The 14,271-nt window shown below is 35.5% G+C and overlaps 1 protein-coding gene across 1 annotated transcript in view; it reads right to left on the bottom strand.

Annotated features, from left to right (window-relative positions):
- LOC114349503 (polyamine-transporting ATPase 13A3) overlaps positions 1–14,271 on the bottom strand; it is a 71,120-nt gene that overhangs the window by 36,048 nt on the left and 20,801 nt on the right. The window contains exons 6-10 of the mRNA XM_050646381.1: positions 12,830–13,143; positions 9,685–9,873; positions 8,384–8,593; positions 8,049–8,162; positions 414–695 (exon numbers count right to left, since the gene is read on the bottom strand). Coding sequence (XP_050502338.1) covers positions 414–695; positions 8,049–8,162; positions 8,384–8,593; positions 9,685–9,873; positions 12,830–13,143 — 1,109 coding nt within the window. The remainder of the gene's footprint in view (positions 1–413; positions 696–8,048; positions 8,163–8,383; positions 8,594–9,684; positions 9,874–12,829; positions 13,144–14,271) is intronic.

The following is a 14,271-nucleotide window of genomic DNA, read 5'->3' as shown; positions in this document are numbered from 1 at the left end:
ACACGTGACTAGAAATTCTACACAACCAAACCTACCTGCTCATAACCAATATTATTAATAGTAAACAGACACAAATGACATAAACCTTGGGCCAACCAATAATTATTTATTTACACCATTATAATGTATTGATAACAAATGAGAAAATTATTTATTGTATAAAATAAAAATATTTTGAAGAAATAAATTCCACAAAATTTTATAAGTATAGTATACACTCACACTATTTCCAATAATTCTTCTTTTTTAATGAAAGATTAAGTTGATTTGAACAGTTAATAGTGTGAGGTAGGAGTTTTTGTATTGTATGTTTCCTATTCCCAAGGCGTCAAAATGAATCTTGGCTGAGCGAATTCAGAATATTATCCTATATATAAAATAATCTATGTAACGTACTACTTTAAAATTCTTACCTTATCCCTTTTCACCTTCTGCGCCTCTTTCCACTTGAAACTTTCCGGCAAATCCTTATAGCCCAAAGCGATAACTCGGTAACCCTGAGCAGTATACTCAGCTAACTTCGCAAGAAAATTCTCCGGAATGGTTTCTTCTCGGCACATATTCAGCAATTTTTCAGGAGCACCTTTGGTAAATGCCACCATGTTGGGTTGACGTAGATCACGACATATCACAGACATACATTGAAACGTGGAAGAAAAGGTAAACGTCCTTAAAAGTGCTATTTCGTAAGGTAGCTAAAATGTCACATTTGCTGTATACGTGGCCTGTCTTTTTAGTTTTGCATATAGCCGCTTAGAGGGCGCCACCTCTAAAACGTAACCTCAACCTTTTGTTGACATAAATCGAGAGTTTCATTCCGAAACAACAACAGGGCCGTAACTACGATGTTAGGGGCCCCGGGGCAAAGGTGATCTGGGGGCCCCCTGCCAGGGGGTCTGGGTTTACCCCCCAGCGGAAGGCGGGTTCCGGAAAAATGTTTGATATTTAACCCCTTGAAAACGCATTTTAATGGATTCTATGACTACAGTTTCTTGAACCTACATATTACTATTTTAGTTAACCAACACAACAAAAAATTGAAATCACCTTATTTTTTATTCGCTTTGAAAAATTTAAAAGAAAAACAACAAAATGAACAGATAGTAAAACAAAATGAGATAATATAATGAAACAATAAAAAGAAAATTTCTTGAAACTTCAAAAACCGAATGGAAAAATATGAAGATATGAAGGTTTATTTAGAGAAAATGTAGGAACACGCTCTGAGCTTCGCTGGTGTCGCTCCTAGCGGTTACTAATTCAACTTTTACTGGTAATTTTTAAATTTATTATTTAATTGTTATCGCTTAATATTTACAACGCAAAAAAGTAATTAAATTGTAATCGATTTTTTTAAGATTTTTCTAATCATTTTGACGTTCTATTGATAAAATATCAATTTCTTACTTCGGATACTTTGACAATAATCGTGTAGATGGCGCTAAGATTATAATATTCGTTTTTATTTTTATACGTCCATGTTATTTATAATTAGATATTACGGAACATTAAAAAAACTTAAATTCAGTATTTAAAACGTAAGTATATTTAAGGTAAAAATATATACCACAGCTTTGACCAACTAATATTGTTTATAATTAATGTTTTTTAATTTTAATTTTAAATTAATCACTTTGACATTTATGTCAAATTTCCGGTAAACGTTTACAAACTTGTCACTACTGGCGTTCGCGAATTTGTAAATATCCCCTCTACGTACGAGCTCACAGCGTATAGGTAAATCAGATTGCTGAGGAGATACAGAAAATTGAAAAGGTGGAAGAAAATTTCAAGAATGCGGTAAAATTCGATATGGAAAAAGTGGAAGAAAATTGACGGAGATAGGAAAATGTCAAAAAGGAGGAGACCGTCGAGAAGTAATTGTATAAAGCTCTAATGAGAGCAGAATCCTATTTGACGAGGATATTAGAAAACGATATCCGGTACTTTCAGCAGTGACACTCTCGAAGGCGAATACCGTCACTGCTGTTAGATTTATTATGCTGTGGTACTGGTAGGGCTGATTCCAATGTGCTCATTCCATCTTACCCTTACCTTTCTTTTCAATATGTGGTACCATGTGGTTCCGTTCACGTACCAAGATGTGGTCTGGGGTAAATTGGTCAAGATAAAGTAGCTGGGACCGGGGGCCGCTATTCCGGTTGCATTTTAGTTTTTATTTCACCAAAATAACTAATTTTCTCAGTAACAATTTATGTCTTTACGAAAGGTCTCGGGGGCCCCAGCTTAGCCCGGGTCCCTCTTTCAATGGCATTTTAGGTCTCGGGAGCCCCTGCTTAGCTCAGGCCTCAGGGGACCCTTCTAAGGGTTCTGTTCCAATTGCATTTTGGTCGAAAATACTAATTTCTCCAGTAAAAATTAAAACTTTATGTTCTATTCTAGGGTGCCCCTGTAAGGTCTTTTTAAAATTGTGTCATTGGAAAATATTTCGTTGGGATCGGCTTTTAAAATAAATATTTTTATTTTCCTCGTTAAACTCTATGCACGGTCAAAAAAGGGGCAACTGCGGGGCCCCCCTTGGCGGGGGGCCCCGGGGCACTGCCCCGGTTGCCCCAATGGTAGTTACGGCCCTGAACAACAAGTCGTGTAGATACAGTGAATTTTTGAAATTAGCAAGTCGGTCGAAAAATGGATCTTAGCCGAGAACATTTTCGAGTAATAATTTTTTACAATTTTCGGAGAGGATTATCCCAACAGCAATGTCACGCTGAAATGGTTTCTGTGTTTGGAAATGAAGCATCACACCAGTCAACTATTTCCCGCTCGTATTGGGAATTTCAACGTGGTCGCTCCAGTCTCAGCGACGAATCCAGGCCAGGTCCACCCAAAACATCAGTCACACAGCAAAACATTGATGCGGTTCGTCAGCTAATTAAGGATGACCGCCGTGTAACATACCGGGAGATAGAGGCATCCTTGGGCATTTCAAAGACCTCGATCCAAAAGATCCTACATGAAGAACTGGGCGTTAGGAAGTTGGTTGGCCGTTGGATCCCTCATTTACTTACAGAAGAGCAAAAAGCGGTTCGCGTCAATTGGTGTCGAAAAACATTGGAACAGTTCGACAAAAGAAGCGCAAAAAACGTTTACAGTATTGTTAGTGGCGATGAATCTTGTATTTACTCCTACCAACTGGAAAATAAATGCCAATACGCTGTGTGGGTGGTTACGATGAGCAAAAACCAACAAAAGTGATCCGTTCTCGAAATGTGCCAAAGAAAATAATCGCAATTTTTGTGTCAAAATCTGGTCATGTGGCAACAATTGCTTTAAAAGATCGAAGAATGGTTACTTCTGATTGGTATATAACCGTTTGTTTACCAGAAGTTATCGCGAAACTCAGACAAAGCGACATACAACAGCGAACCATCCTACATCATGACAATGCAAGTGCTGACACTATCCAAAAGACAATAGAGTTTTTGGAGCTTCAAAACATCGAATTGTTAAACCATCCACCTATAGCCCCGACCTAAGTCGCAACGACTTCTTCACTTTCCCAAAGATCAAACACTCAATGCGTGGGTGGCGATTCCAGTCGCCAGAAGAAGCCATCGATGCCCTTAAAACAGCGATTTTGCAGGTGTCAACTGAAGACTGAAGTTTTACCACTTGGCATGAACGGATGTAAAAGTGTATCGATTTTGGTTGGACATATTTTGAAAAGCAATAAAGTACTTTCAAGTCTATATATTTTTTTGTTTTTATGGCTATATGCAAAACTAAAAAGGCAACCTATCGTATGATATACGAGGGGTGTAGAAAATGAAGTATAAAATATTTCGGGTATATAGTTACTGTATGACACTTTTGTATAAGATGAAGTGATACAACTGCCCAAAATGAAACAATCAAACATTAGTACGTTATTCACAATTATGATGTTTATATTATACAGAATCTTCTTCCACTCTTTCTAGTTCTATGACCATTATAGATCGTTAGATATCATGTTGACTACCATATTCGCTATCGTGACTTTATTGGCAGCAGCTCTGAATAACGATATAGTCGATTTTCCATACCATTGCCTTATGACGTTTCAGCCATGACGTTCTTTTACCAGGACCACGTTTACCTTGGATATTTCCCTGAATGATCAGATGAAAAAGATCATATTTTTCTGGGTGTCTCATAATGTAACCACAGTATTCCAGCTTGCGTCTCTTTATTATATGTATTGACCAGTTGTTTGGTTCAGCCGTCTAAGGACCTTCTCATTTCTAACTCTGTCGACCCAACTTATGTTTAGTAGTCGTCTGTATACCCACATATCAAAGGCTTTCAACCGTTTAAGCATAGCCTCACTTATGAATCCACGCTTCTACTCCATACAGTAGTGATGTTGAAAAAGTAACTATTCGTTACAAAGTACTCGTTACTTACGAATACCGAAAGTAACGATTACTATACAGAGAGGCAAATCGTTACTTTGATTACTCTGATTACTTCGTACCATTCGTATCAGAGCGAGTAACGACTATTGTATCTACAACCAGTAAATTTGATTACTTTCTAGTTTCTAGACTGACCGGAAAAAAGTGGAAATGATAATGTTTCTACAGTTGTTATATCTGTGATAATGTTATATCGGAATACCTATACAAAATACCTTCTTCTGCTTCTTCGTCTAGCCATTCACGTCCACATCTGAACATAAGCCTGTTCAAGTCTTCCTTTCCATTGTTTTTTGTTGTACGCTTCTTGTAGCCAATTTTAAACATAAAAAAAAGAAGTGTTTCGCAAAAATTAAAATATATTTTATATTTAAAAAACAGTAAAATAATTTAAAAAAAAACAAAATAAAAAAAGCTACACAATGTACCAATGTATCTATAAAAATAATATTGTAGAATGTACTTATGTTTATAAGAAATTTATGACTATGAATCTGCAATCAATCACAAACAAGTCTGGCTAATTGGCTCTGCCAAAGCCATTTTTCAAAAAAAAAAAATTTTTTCCCGGCAGTTCCTTTCAGACAATCTGTCCATCTCATAGGAGGTCTGCCTTTGGGCCTTTTGTGTTGGTATGGTCTCCAGGTTAGAATTGTTCTGTGCCATTTGTTTAGATCGCTCCTAGCTACATGTCCAGCGTATTCTCATTTCAATTTTAGTGATTTTTGTACCACATCGGTGACTTTGGTTTTCTGTCTTATCCATGTGTTTGTTTTCCTGTCCTTAAGTGATATGCCAAGCATTGCTTTTTCCATCGCGTGTTGAGTGACTCTGAGTAAGAAGTGACTCTAAAGTAAGTAACTTTTTTGTGATTGTCCATGTTTGTGCCCCATATGTTAATATCGGAATAATGCATGCATCAAAAACTTTAGATCTTAGATGTAGTTGAATTTGCTGATTTCGGAGTATATAGTTCAGTTTGCCGAATGCTGCCCATGCTAACTTTCTTCTTCTTTTTATTTCTTCCGTTTGAATTTCCCTATTTAGTATTATTTATATCTACAGGAAAATGTATTGGTACATGAGTAGGAAATCAAATCTTAGCCTGAAGAACAAAATTATGATTTATAAATGTATTTTAAAACCGGTGTGGCTATATGCAGCACAAATATGGGGAACAGCAAGTAATACCAACATTCAAAAACTTCAACGGTTCCAATCAAAAGTGTTGCGCCAGATCTGCAATGCCCCTTGGTATGTTACGAACCAGAGATTGCACCACGATCTACAGCTACCAACAGTTAAGCGCTGGTTTCCTCGAAAGCGGTGCCGACAACCTCCGATCGTAACACTGCGATGAATGACATCATAAAAAACTGTACCATGCAAAATAATAGCGTTGGTTTACAAGGATGCGTTGGAAGCCACCGCTTGCTGAGCTTGCACATTCCATTGCCCCAGTGAAGAACCTTGAATTTTTCACCGTAATTTGACGTAATTCATCACAGTGCTACGGCCGCTGTTTGTCGGTGCCGCTTTAGAGGAAACCCAGGCTTTAGCGAAGCAATATCTGCTGTAAATTCTAGATACAAGACCAGACTATCCTGCCATCCAAATCCACTCGCCACGGACCTGCTCAACATTTCTCATGAAAGACGATTAAAAAGACCTGACCCTTTGGACCTCTAGTACATCTGGACATCAGAGCAACAACAGAGTGCAGTGTCATAGTGCAGTGAAATAATCATGTTTTAGTTTTAGTGATTTTTTTTAAACTTCTTTCGTATTTTTATTCATGTTCCTTAGACTTTTAATAATCATATTTTTATTGTCTGAACTGTCCAATATACTAAATTTTATCTATGTATTATGTTCCAAGTAATTGTTATGTCTTATTTTAAAATTATAATGTTACATGTCTTACTGGGTGCTCGCCACTGGGCGGCTTCCATCTGTGTTATTTTTCAATAATTATATGTATTGCTTATTGTTTGTGATCAGACAGATTGCAATAAACGTTGGATGTTAAAAAAAAGTATTATTTTTTGTCCTAAGTATATATATTCTTCAACTTTTTCTATAACTTTGTCGTTTATTATTGTCACGGTTTCTTCGGAGTGCATGACTTTTGTTTTGTTTAAATTCATTTTCAGTCCTATTTTGGAAGATTCTGTGTGTAGTTCTGAAAGCATGGCTTGCAGTTCTTGTAGGTCAGTAGCTATCAGGATTATATCATCCGCAAATCGCAGATTACTGAGGTAGCGGCCATTGATGTTTATTCCCTTCTATTTCCAATTTAGATTTTTAAACACGTCCTCCAAAACTAAGGTGAACAGTTTGGGTGGTAGAGTGTCTCCCTGTTTGACTCCCCTAGCTTGGTTCATAGTTTCTTTTATTAAGTTAATATATCTGCTGTCTATTCTACAAATGCTATAAAAACTGGAAACTTGTATTCGTTACATTTTTCTATTAATATTTTTGTGGTTAACAGGACCTTAACAGTGGCCTTTTCTAAAAGCTGCCTGTTAATATGGTTGGTATTCATCTTTTTTTCTTGTTAGTCGGGTAGTTATGACTTTTGTGAGTATTTTAAACAGGTGTGACAGTAGACTGATGGGCCTGTAGTTTTCCAACTTTCGATTATCACCTTTCTTGTGTAATAAGATTACTTTACAGTTGTTCCAGCTCTTAGGGACTTTGCCCTGGGGTAAACAACTGTCTATAAGCTTAGTTACAATTGCAATGAGGCATACAAAATACCTACCTACTGAGAAATACGATTTTCGATATGATTACCGGTACTCAAATACAAAAGTAACAAAAGTAATCATAGTAATCAAAGTAATACTGTAAAGGATTATTTTATACAAAAGTAACGATTTGTAACGAATACTCGAAAGTAACTATAATCAACATCACTAACATACAGTAGGATTGTAGTTACTTTCATTATTTAATATTACTTCCATATACGTGGTAATAAAGGTCTGTAGCGCCTGTCCTTAAAAACTTGCAATGTTTTTGCGGGATGCAAAAACTAAAGATTGAAAATTTTCATTTTATATAAATATGTTAACATTTTCGTATTTCTTTCGAAATCTTCATAAGTTATTCTTTCTATAGTTAGCGCCGGACTCCACTTGCGATTTGTAGTCGCGCGATTATTTTGTCGCGAAGATTGAACACATTGTTTCAAATACAAGTCAAACCATGATTATTAAGTCGCAAATGAATTGACTTGTATTTGAAACAATGTGTTCAATCTTCGCGACAAAACAATCGCGCGACTACAAATCGCAAATGGAGTCCGGCGCTGTTACAGTCAGGTCTCCGTTTGCTTTGATTTTGGTTTTAATTATTCCCAATGTGAAGGTTGTCAGTATTTATTAGTGTTTTTTTATTATTTCTGCGACGTAGTTCTACTTGTATATTGTTGCTTCAGTTTTTCGATATCTAGCTGTGCTGTCATCTATGCCCTATGCTGCTTTTTAATTTTGAAGTCTTAAGTTTTTTAATGCTAGTCGCAGTAGTAGAAAAAGATATTTCGAATAAAACAGATTGATATAAGTTGTTATTAACATCGTTATTTTTAAACATACATGTGGTCTACAAAATAAAATACATACATACCTCAGTTTTATTAATATCTAAAGGATTTAAATTATGGTTTAATGTGGGCCCCACTACAGTTGGAGCTAACATATCGTAACGTGCGGTTTCTGTCATTCCAAGTTCCTCTAATTCCTAAAAAAATTATTTATTTAAAAAACAAAACAAATTACCGAGAGTATATTTATATAGCCTCGAAAATTGATGCTAAATATACTACAGATAAGCTTTATTTACAAGTAATTTCACAGCCTATACTAATAAAGACTTTTTTCCAGGCACTAGTTATGCGTTTACTAATATAATAGGGCACAACCACACTGTAATGAACGAAAAGATACAAAAACATAACTCACCCACTTTGTAAACTCAAACATGCTTAATTCTAAAGGATCACCGTTTAATACACCTTCGACTCTTGTCAAAGAATGGCAAGTAGCCATTATTTGAACAAGTTTTGCCTCTACATCTAATTGACGAACATCGCTTACTGGATCGGAAAATGCAGCTTCTGTGCAAGGTATCACACAATTCATCTCCAAACCATCGTGGGTTAAAGTACCTGTCTGCAAAATACCAATATATAAAAACATATAAATACTTACTGTGTGCGTGTGTTTGTTTTATTTGCACTGGTTGTAGCAACCAACTGGCCAATCAATTTGTTTTGAGTTCTCTCTTTTACAAACGAAAAGGTATCTTTAACCATACAAAGTAGGTGATATTGTTACTTGTTATTTGTTTTTATAAGTATTTTCGTTTTAAGAGTGTTCTTTGTCTGTCGAAGAAAAAGACAAAGTGGCGCCTTTTTGGCAAATTGTTTATGACTTGTCTTCTTTTTTTATTCATTCTCTATTTCTGGTTTAGCTCTAGTAGCTATTATGTTATAATTTTTGCTTTTTCTCTAATTTTATTTATATTTATGTACTAGTAAGAATGATCCAAAGAACTATCCCATATCTCTTCCGATTCTGAGAGTAACGCGGCCTTCGTTCTTTATGTGTTACACATCTGTGTGTTACACTTTAATGGCGCCCAACGCGGGCTATGATGCTATTGCACGATACAGAAACAAAAAGTTAAAAAACTTTACCTAGTATACTGTCCTACCTAGTATACCTAGCTGTCCTACTTTACCTAGTATAACTTTATTGCCTATTATTACAAATCATTACAATTGCCAAAGATACTCAAACATTAAAAATGGTCCATAATTCCTAGACCTAAAAAGACGAGTACGGCCTGACTTCCTCAAGATCTAATTAGAAAGTGAATTAAATTTTCGCCATGGAAGATTTTCCTCCCACTGGCTAAGACACTCAACGCTGATAACTTGATCGGCACTTTTTAGACCAATTTAAAACCTAAGTAGCCACTTATGAGATTCTAAAATAAAGCGCTATTCGATGCAATTAAAACTGAACAAACAAACACTGTAATTTTTGCTAGCAATGGCCACCAAGTGTTTTTCACCGAATTTTTAAGATGGAATTAGAATGTCTATAAGTTAGAATATTTGTAAGGTGAAGATTAAAACCATATATACAGAACGGAAAACTTAAATTCGTGATTTAAAACTTGTATGATTCTTGATATATCGTGTAGTGGTGATTATTTCTTATCTTAATTATAGCAATTTATAATACATTATACGTACTTTGTCAAAACAAGCAATTTTGATTTTTCCACAAACATTTATTCTGGCCGGACTTATGCAAAAAATTCCAGTTTTCTTCAGGCGATTCTGACTGTAGCCAATGCCGACAGCTATCGCGGCTGGTAACGCTGGCGGTACTACGATCGTTATTATATCTAAAGTTCTTATAATAATATCTTTCAATGGTGCCTACAAAAATATAATATCAAATTAACTTTTACCGTAAGGAAACACTAAGCCCAGAAACAGACGAGCCACTCTGCAGCGCTACTCTGTGGCGCCACAGAGTGGCTTAGTCAGGCGATTTTGTAGCGCCAATGATTTTGTAATGGACGCCACTAGCAGCGAGGATCGGCGACAGTGGCTGGCCACTGTCGCTCGTCTGGAATGGCACGTTATTTACATAGGAATTTACGGCTAATCATCGGAAGCTACTTTGTGGCGCGACAGAGTAGCGCTGCAGAGTGGTTCGTCTGTTTCTGGGCTAACACTAGAAGAAAAATTGGGGGGGGGGTCACAGTGTACCGGGTGTCCCAATAAGAATGGCTCTCGGCCATATCTCAGGAACAGTTTATACTACAGCTTTGGGAAAACTAATTTTTTAACAAAAGTTGCCCCGAGAATAGCTTTGAAATTATTTTCATAATTGTAAGGCCACCGCTAGAGGGCGTAATTAAATATCAAAAATTAAAAATCGAAATTTTACAAAATTTGCCTAATGAAAGGGCACTGGAAATCCAATCATCGTATTCTTCATACAATTCTATGCATATTTTATTCACAAGTTTAAGTCTACCTGTGCAAATAAGAGGTGGGGGTGAGTGGGAACATTGTTATGAAAAAATCGCTGTAAGTCCGGTTCTGCTTAATAGATTTTTACAAACTTGGTCTTGTTGAAAACAGCTCTTTTTCGTCAATGTAATAGTTATAATTTGGAAACAGTCTATTACGTAATATACCGGCTAGAAGGCGCTATTTATTTTTTTAGAAATCTAGTTTTCTTCTAGTTTTCAGAATACCGAAAACCGCATGTCGATACCTTTTTTCTATCTCGAGATATCTTAAGAAACGTGTAAATTTTAAACATAACTGTTGCTGTCATCTAAGTGGAAATATATAGAAGCACGTAGTGTGCTATGGAAATAAACAAAGGAACATTGTCCAGATGTCACCGTATATAATGAATCAAAACAACAATAAGACAAATAACACTATAAAATATAACAAAAAAAGAGTGTGTGTACTTTGTACGCGAGTAAGAAGTTATACTTCTATTATTATGATTTTAACGAAATAAATATATTGTAAACAGTTTAATTTTATTTTTATTTAAATATTACACTAATTTTAATACTTAAAATAATACCAAAAAATAGCGTTAATATGTAAATTTTTATGAATTGTTGCCTCTGCGCATTTGCTTTTCTCTCGATGAATCGTAGAAAATGTAAAAACGTCAGATTTTCTACACAAATTTTTAATTTTTATTTCATTATATTTTAATATCAATTATCCTATTCCCAACTAAGATAAATACGTAACTGTTATTATCACCGGTAAACTAAGTTAGGAAGTCCAAGTGGAAACAAGTAGTGTGCTATGGAAAAAAATAGAACTATTAGAAGTATTAACTTCAAAAAGTCATCATGTGTCAAATTATGTGTCAAATCAGTAAAACATAAAAATTTGTTCATTGATGGTTTGTTGCGGTTTGTTTCTATTAAATTTTATATAAAATTTATACAGAGTGAAATTCAAGATGATTCTTACAAACTAAGAAGCATTTGACATGATAGCCACATTCTTTGAATGCATAAGAAATGCAACTGTTGCGGCTAGAATATATGCAATGAAATATCCCCAAAGACGTTACCCCAGTAGTAGAGTTTTTCATATTTTGTTTTGATTTATTATATACGGTGACATCTGGAAAATGTTTCTTTTCCATAGCACACTACTTGTTTCTATATATTTCCACTTATATGACAGCAACAGTTATGTTTAAAATTTACGCGTTTCTTAAGATATCTCGAGATAGAAAAAAGGTATAGACATGCGGTTTTCGGTATTCTGTTGCTAATTTGGTCTAATTTTGTAATACAGGAAAAAAATACATACTTGTGTTTAACATTTTCCAAAGAAAACTAGATTTCTAAAAAGAAAATAACTAGCGCCTCCTAGCCGGCATATTACGTAATAGGCTGTTTCCAAATTATAACTATTACACAGACGAAAAAGAGCTGTTTTCAACAAGACCAAGTTTGCAAAAATCGATTAAGCAGAACCGGACTTACAGCGATTTTTTTCATAACAAGGTTTCCACTCACCCCCACCTCTTATTTGCACAGGTAGACTTAAACTTGTGAAATAAAATATGCGCAGAATTTTATGAAGAATACGATAATCGGATTTCCAGTGCCCTTTCATTAGGCAAATTTTGTAAAATTTCGATTTTTTAATTTTTGATATTCAATTACGCCCTCTAGCGGTGGACTTACAATTATGAAAATAATTTCCAGGATTTTCTCGAGGCAACATTTGTTATAAATTTTTTTTTCCCAAAGCTGTACTATAAACGGTTCCTGAGATATGGCCGAGCGCCATTCTTATTGGGACACCCGGTACATAGTGAGATGAAATTAATGGGTTAAATACAGTAAAATAAAGGATCTAGATTAACAACCTAAAGGATCCAAAAATGTGTTGAAATAAGCTTTATTATTTAAAAATTCTTCTTCTTTAGCTATCGTATTCTGTATCGGCTGCTTCGTGAAATAATTCTTCGACTGTGGAACCACCCATTGTCTAATGCCCATGAAAGTTTCTTTCGACCAATCCATCTCTTTCCCTACACGTTTTCTTGTATTATAAGGCCAAGTAGATGGTATTTAGGTCCTCTAATTATATGGCCGAAGTATTCTGTTTTTCTCCTATTTGATGTTTATAATCTTTACGATCCGTCGAGAGCACCACAATTCGAATGTTTCTAATTTGTTTAGCATTGTGGTCTTGTGGTTTTTAACAGTCAAACTTCAAAAAGTTTGTAAAAATTTACAGTTTTGTTTTATTAGACACGAGTTTGTGTTTTGTTTTGTCCGTTTAGTGGAAAACCGTCATAAGATAATGTAAAATTGTTAATACTTACATGCCTAGAAATATATAAATACAAACAATACGTCATCCCAATCATCGCCACGGAAAATAGCACCAAAACGAACTTCATACTGTCCCTGTAAAATTTGAGATCGACTGGTACCGGAAAAAGAATGCTTTTGACAAGTAATCCCTTCGTCGTATCGAAACCAGTCCGTACGACTCTTGCTAGAACATGTTCGCTGTTGTAATAACGAGTCTGGATGACGGTTGTGCCAGAGAAGAGAGTATGGCGCTTGTGCTCGTCTACATCATACGTTTCTGTTCCGGAATGTAGAGCTGTTTTCGTTTCTGGAACACTTTCACCTAAAAATATGAAATTTAAATATCACATCGGAATAATCAAGATTTATCAATCCCCATAAAAATCAGGTTACTACGATGTTATGTCTATCCTATAACATATTTATATGGGAGTAGAAAGTAAATGTTCATTTAAAGATGGAGTTACTACAAATAAAATGGTATCTTTGGATGGTGAAATGATTGTGAAAATCAATAGTTTTAAGTACCTAGGATCGGTATTACAGAGTAATGGAGAAATAGATGGAGATGCATGCAGTAGAATTAGGGCTAAATGGATGAAGTGGAAAGAAACGAGTGGTGTGTTGTGTGACAGAAAAATTCCAATGAAGCTGAAGGGAAAATTCTATAAAACAGCCATAAGACCGGCTATGATGTACGGAACTGAATGTTGGGCAGTGAAAAAGAAAGAGGAACAGCGAATGCATGTGGCGGAAATGAGAATGCTTAGATGGATGAGTGGAGTGACAAAGAAGGATAAAATTAGAAATGAGTATATTAGGGGAAGTCTAGGTGTAGCACCAATTGATGCCAAAATGAGAGAGCATAGGTTAAGATGGTTTGGTCATGTTCAACGTCGAGACGTTAATCACCCAATACGAAGAATAGCTGAAGTGCAGATTCCTGGAAGGAGTAGGAGAAGAAGACCAAAGAAGACCTGGGGGGGAGACCACAAGGCAGGACATGTTGGTAAAGGGGATTAACATTGATATGACCCAAGATAGAATTGTGTGGAGAAATGCAATTAGGGAAGCCGACCCCGCATAGGGATAAGGTAAAGAGAATGATGATGATGATACGGGAGTAGAAAGTAAATAAAAAAGTAATGGCGAAGCATGCTGATTCTACGAAATTCTGGTGATTCCTACATATTTTAAGAAACAGAGAATTAATGAAAAATGTGATCGTAACATTAGTCCAAGTAATGAAGCTTAAAATAGGACAAAACCTCGCAATTTTTACAGAAGGGATCGATTTTCTTGAAAATTTGAGAATAAGTAGTGGATAGTCTAAGGATAAAATCTATATGATACCGAAAGGCGCTTTTACCATGGGGGTTGTTGCCACCCCATCTAGGGGGTGGAATTTTTTTATTACATTTTAATCACAAAAGTTAATAAAAACGTTCAT

This window comes from Diabrotica virgifera, chromosome 3 (genome assembly GCF_917563875.1).
Source record: "Diabrotica virgifera virgifera chromosome 3, PGI_DIABVI_V3a".
NCBI lineage: Eukaryota > Metazoa > Arthropoda > Insecta > Coleoptera > Chrysomelidae > Diabrotica > Diabrotica virgifera.
Note: the sequence above shows the minus strand (reverse complement) of the source record. Positions and strands in the feature narration are given on the sequence as shown.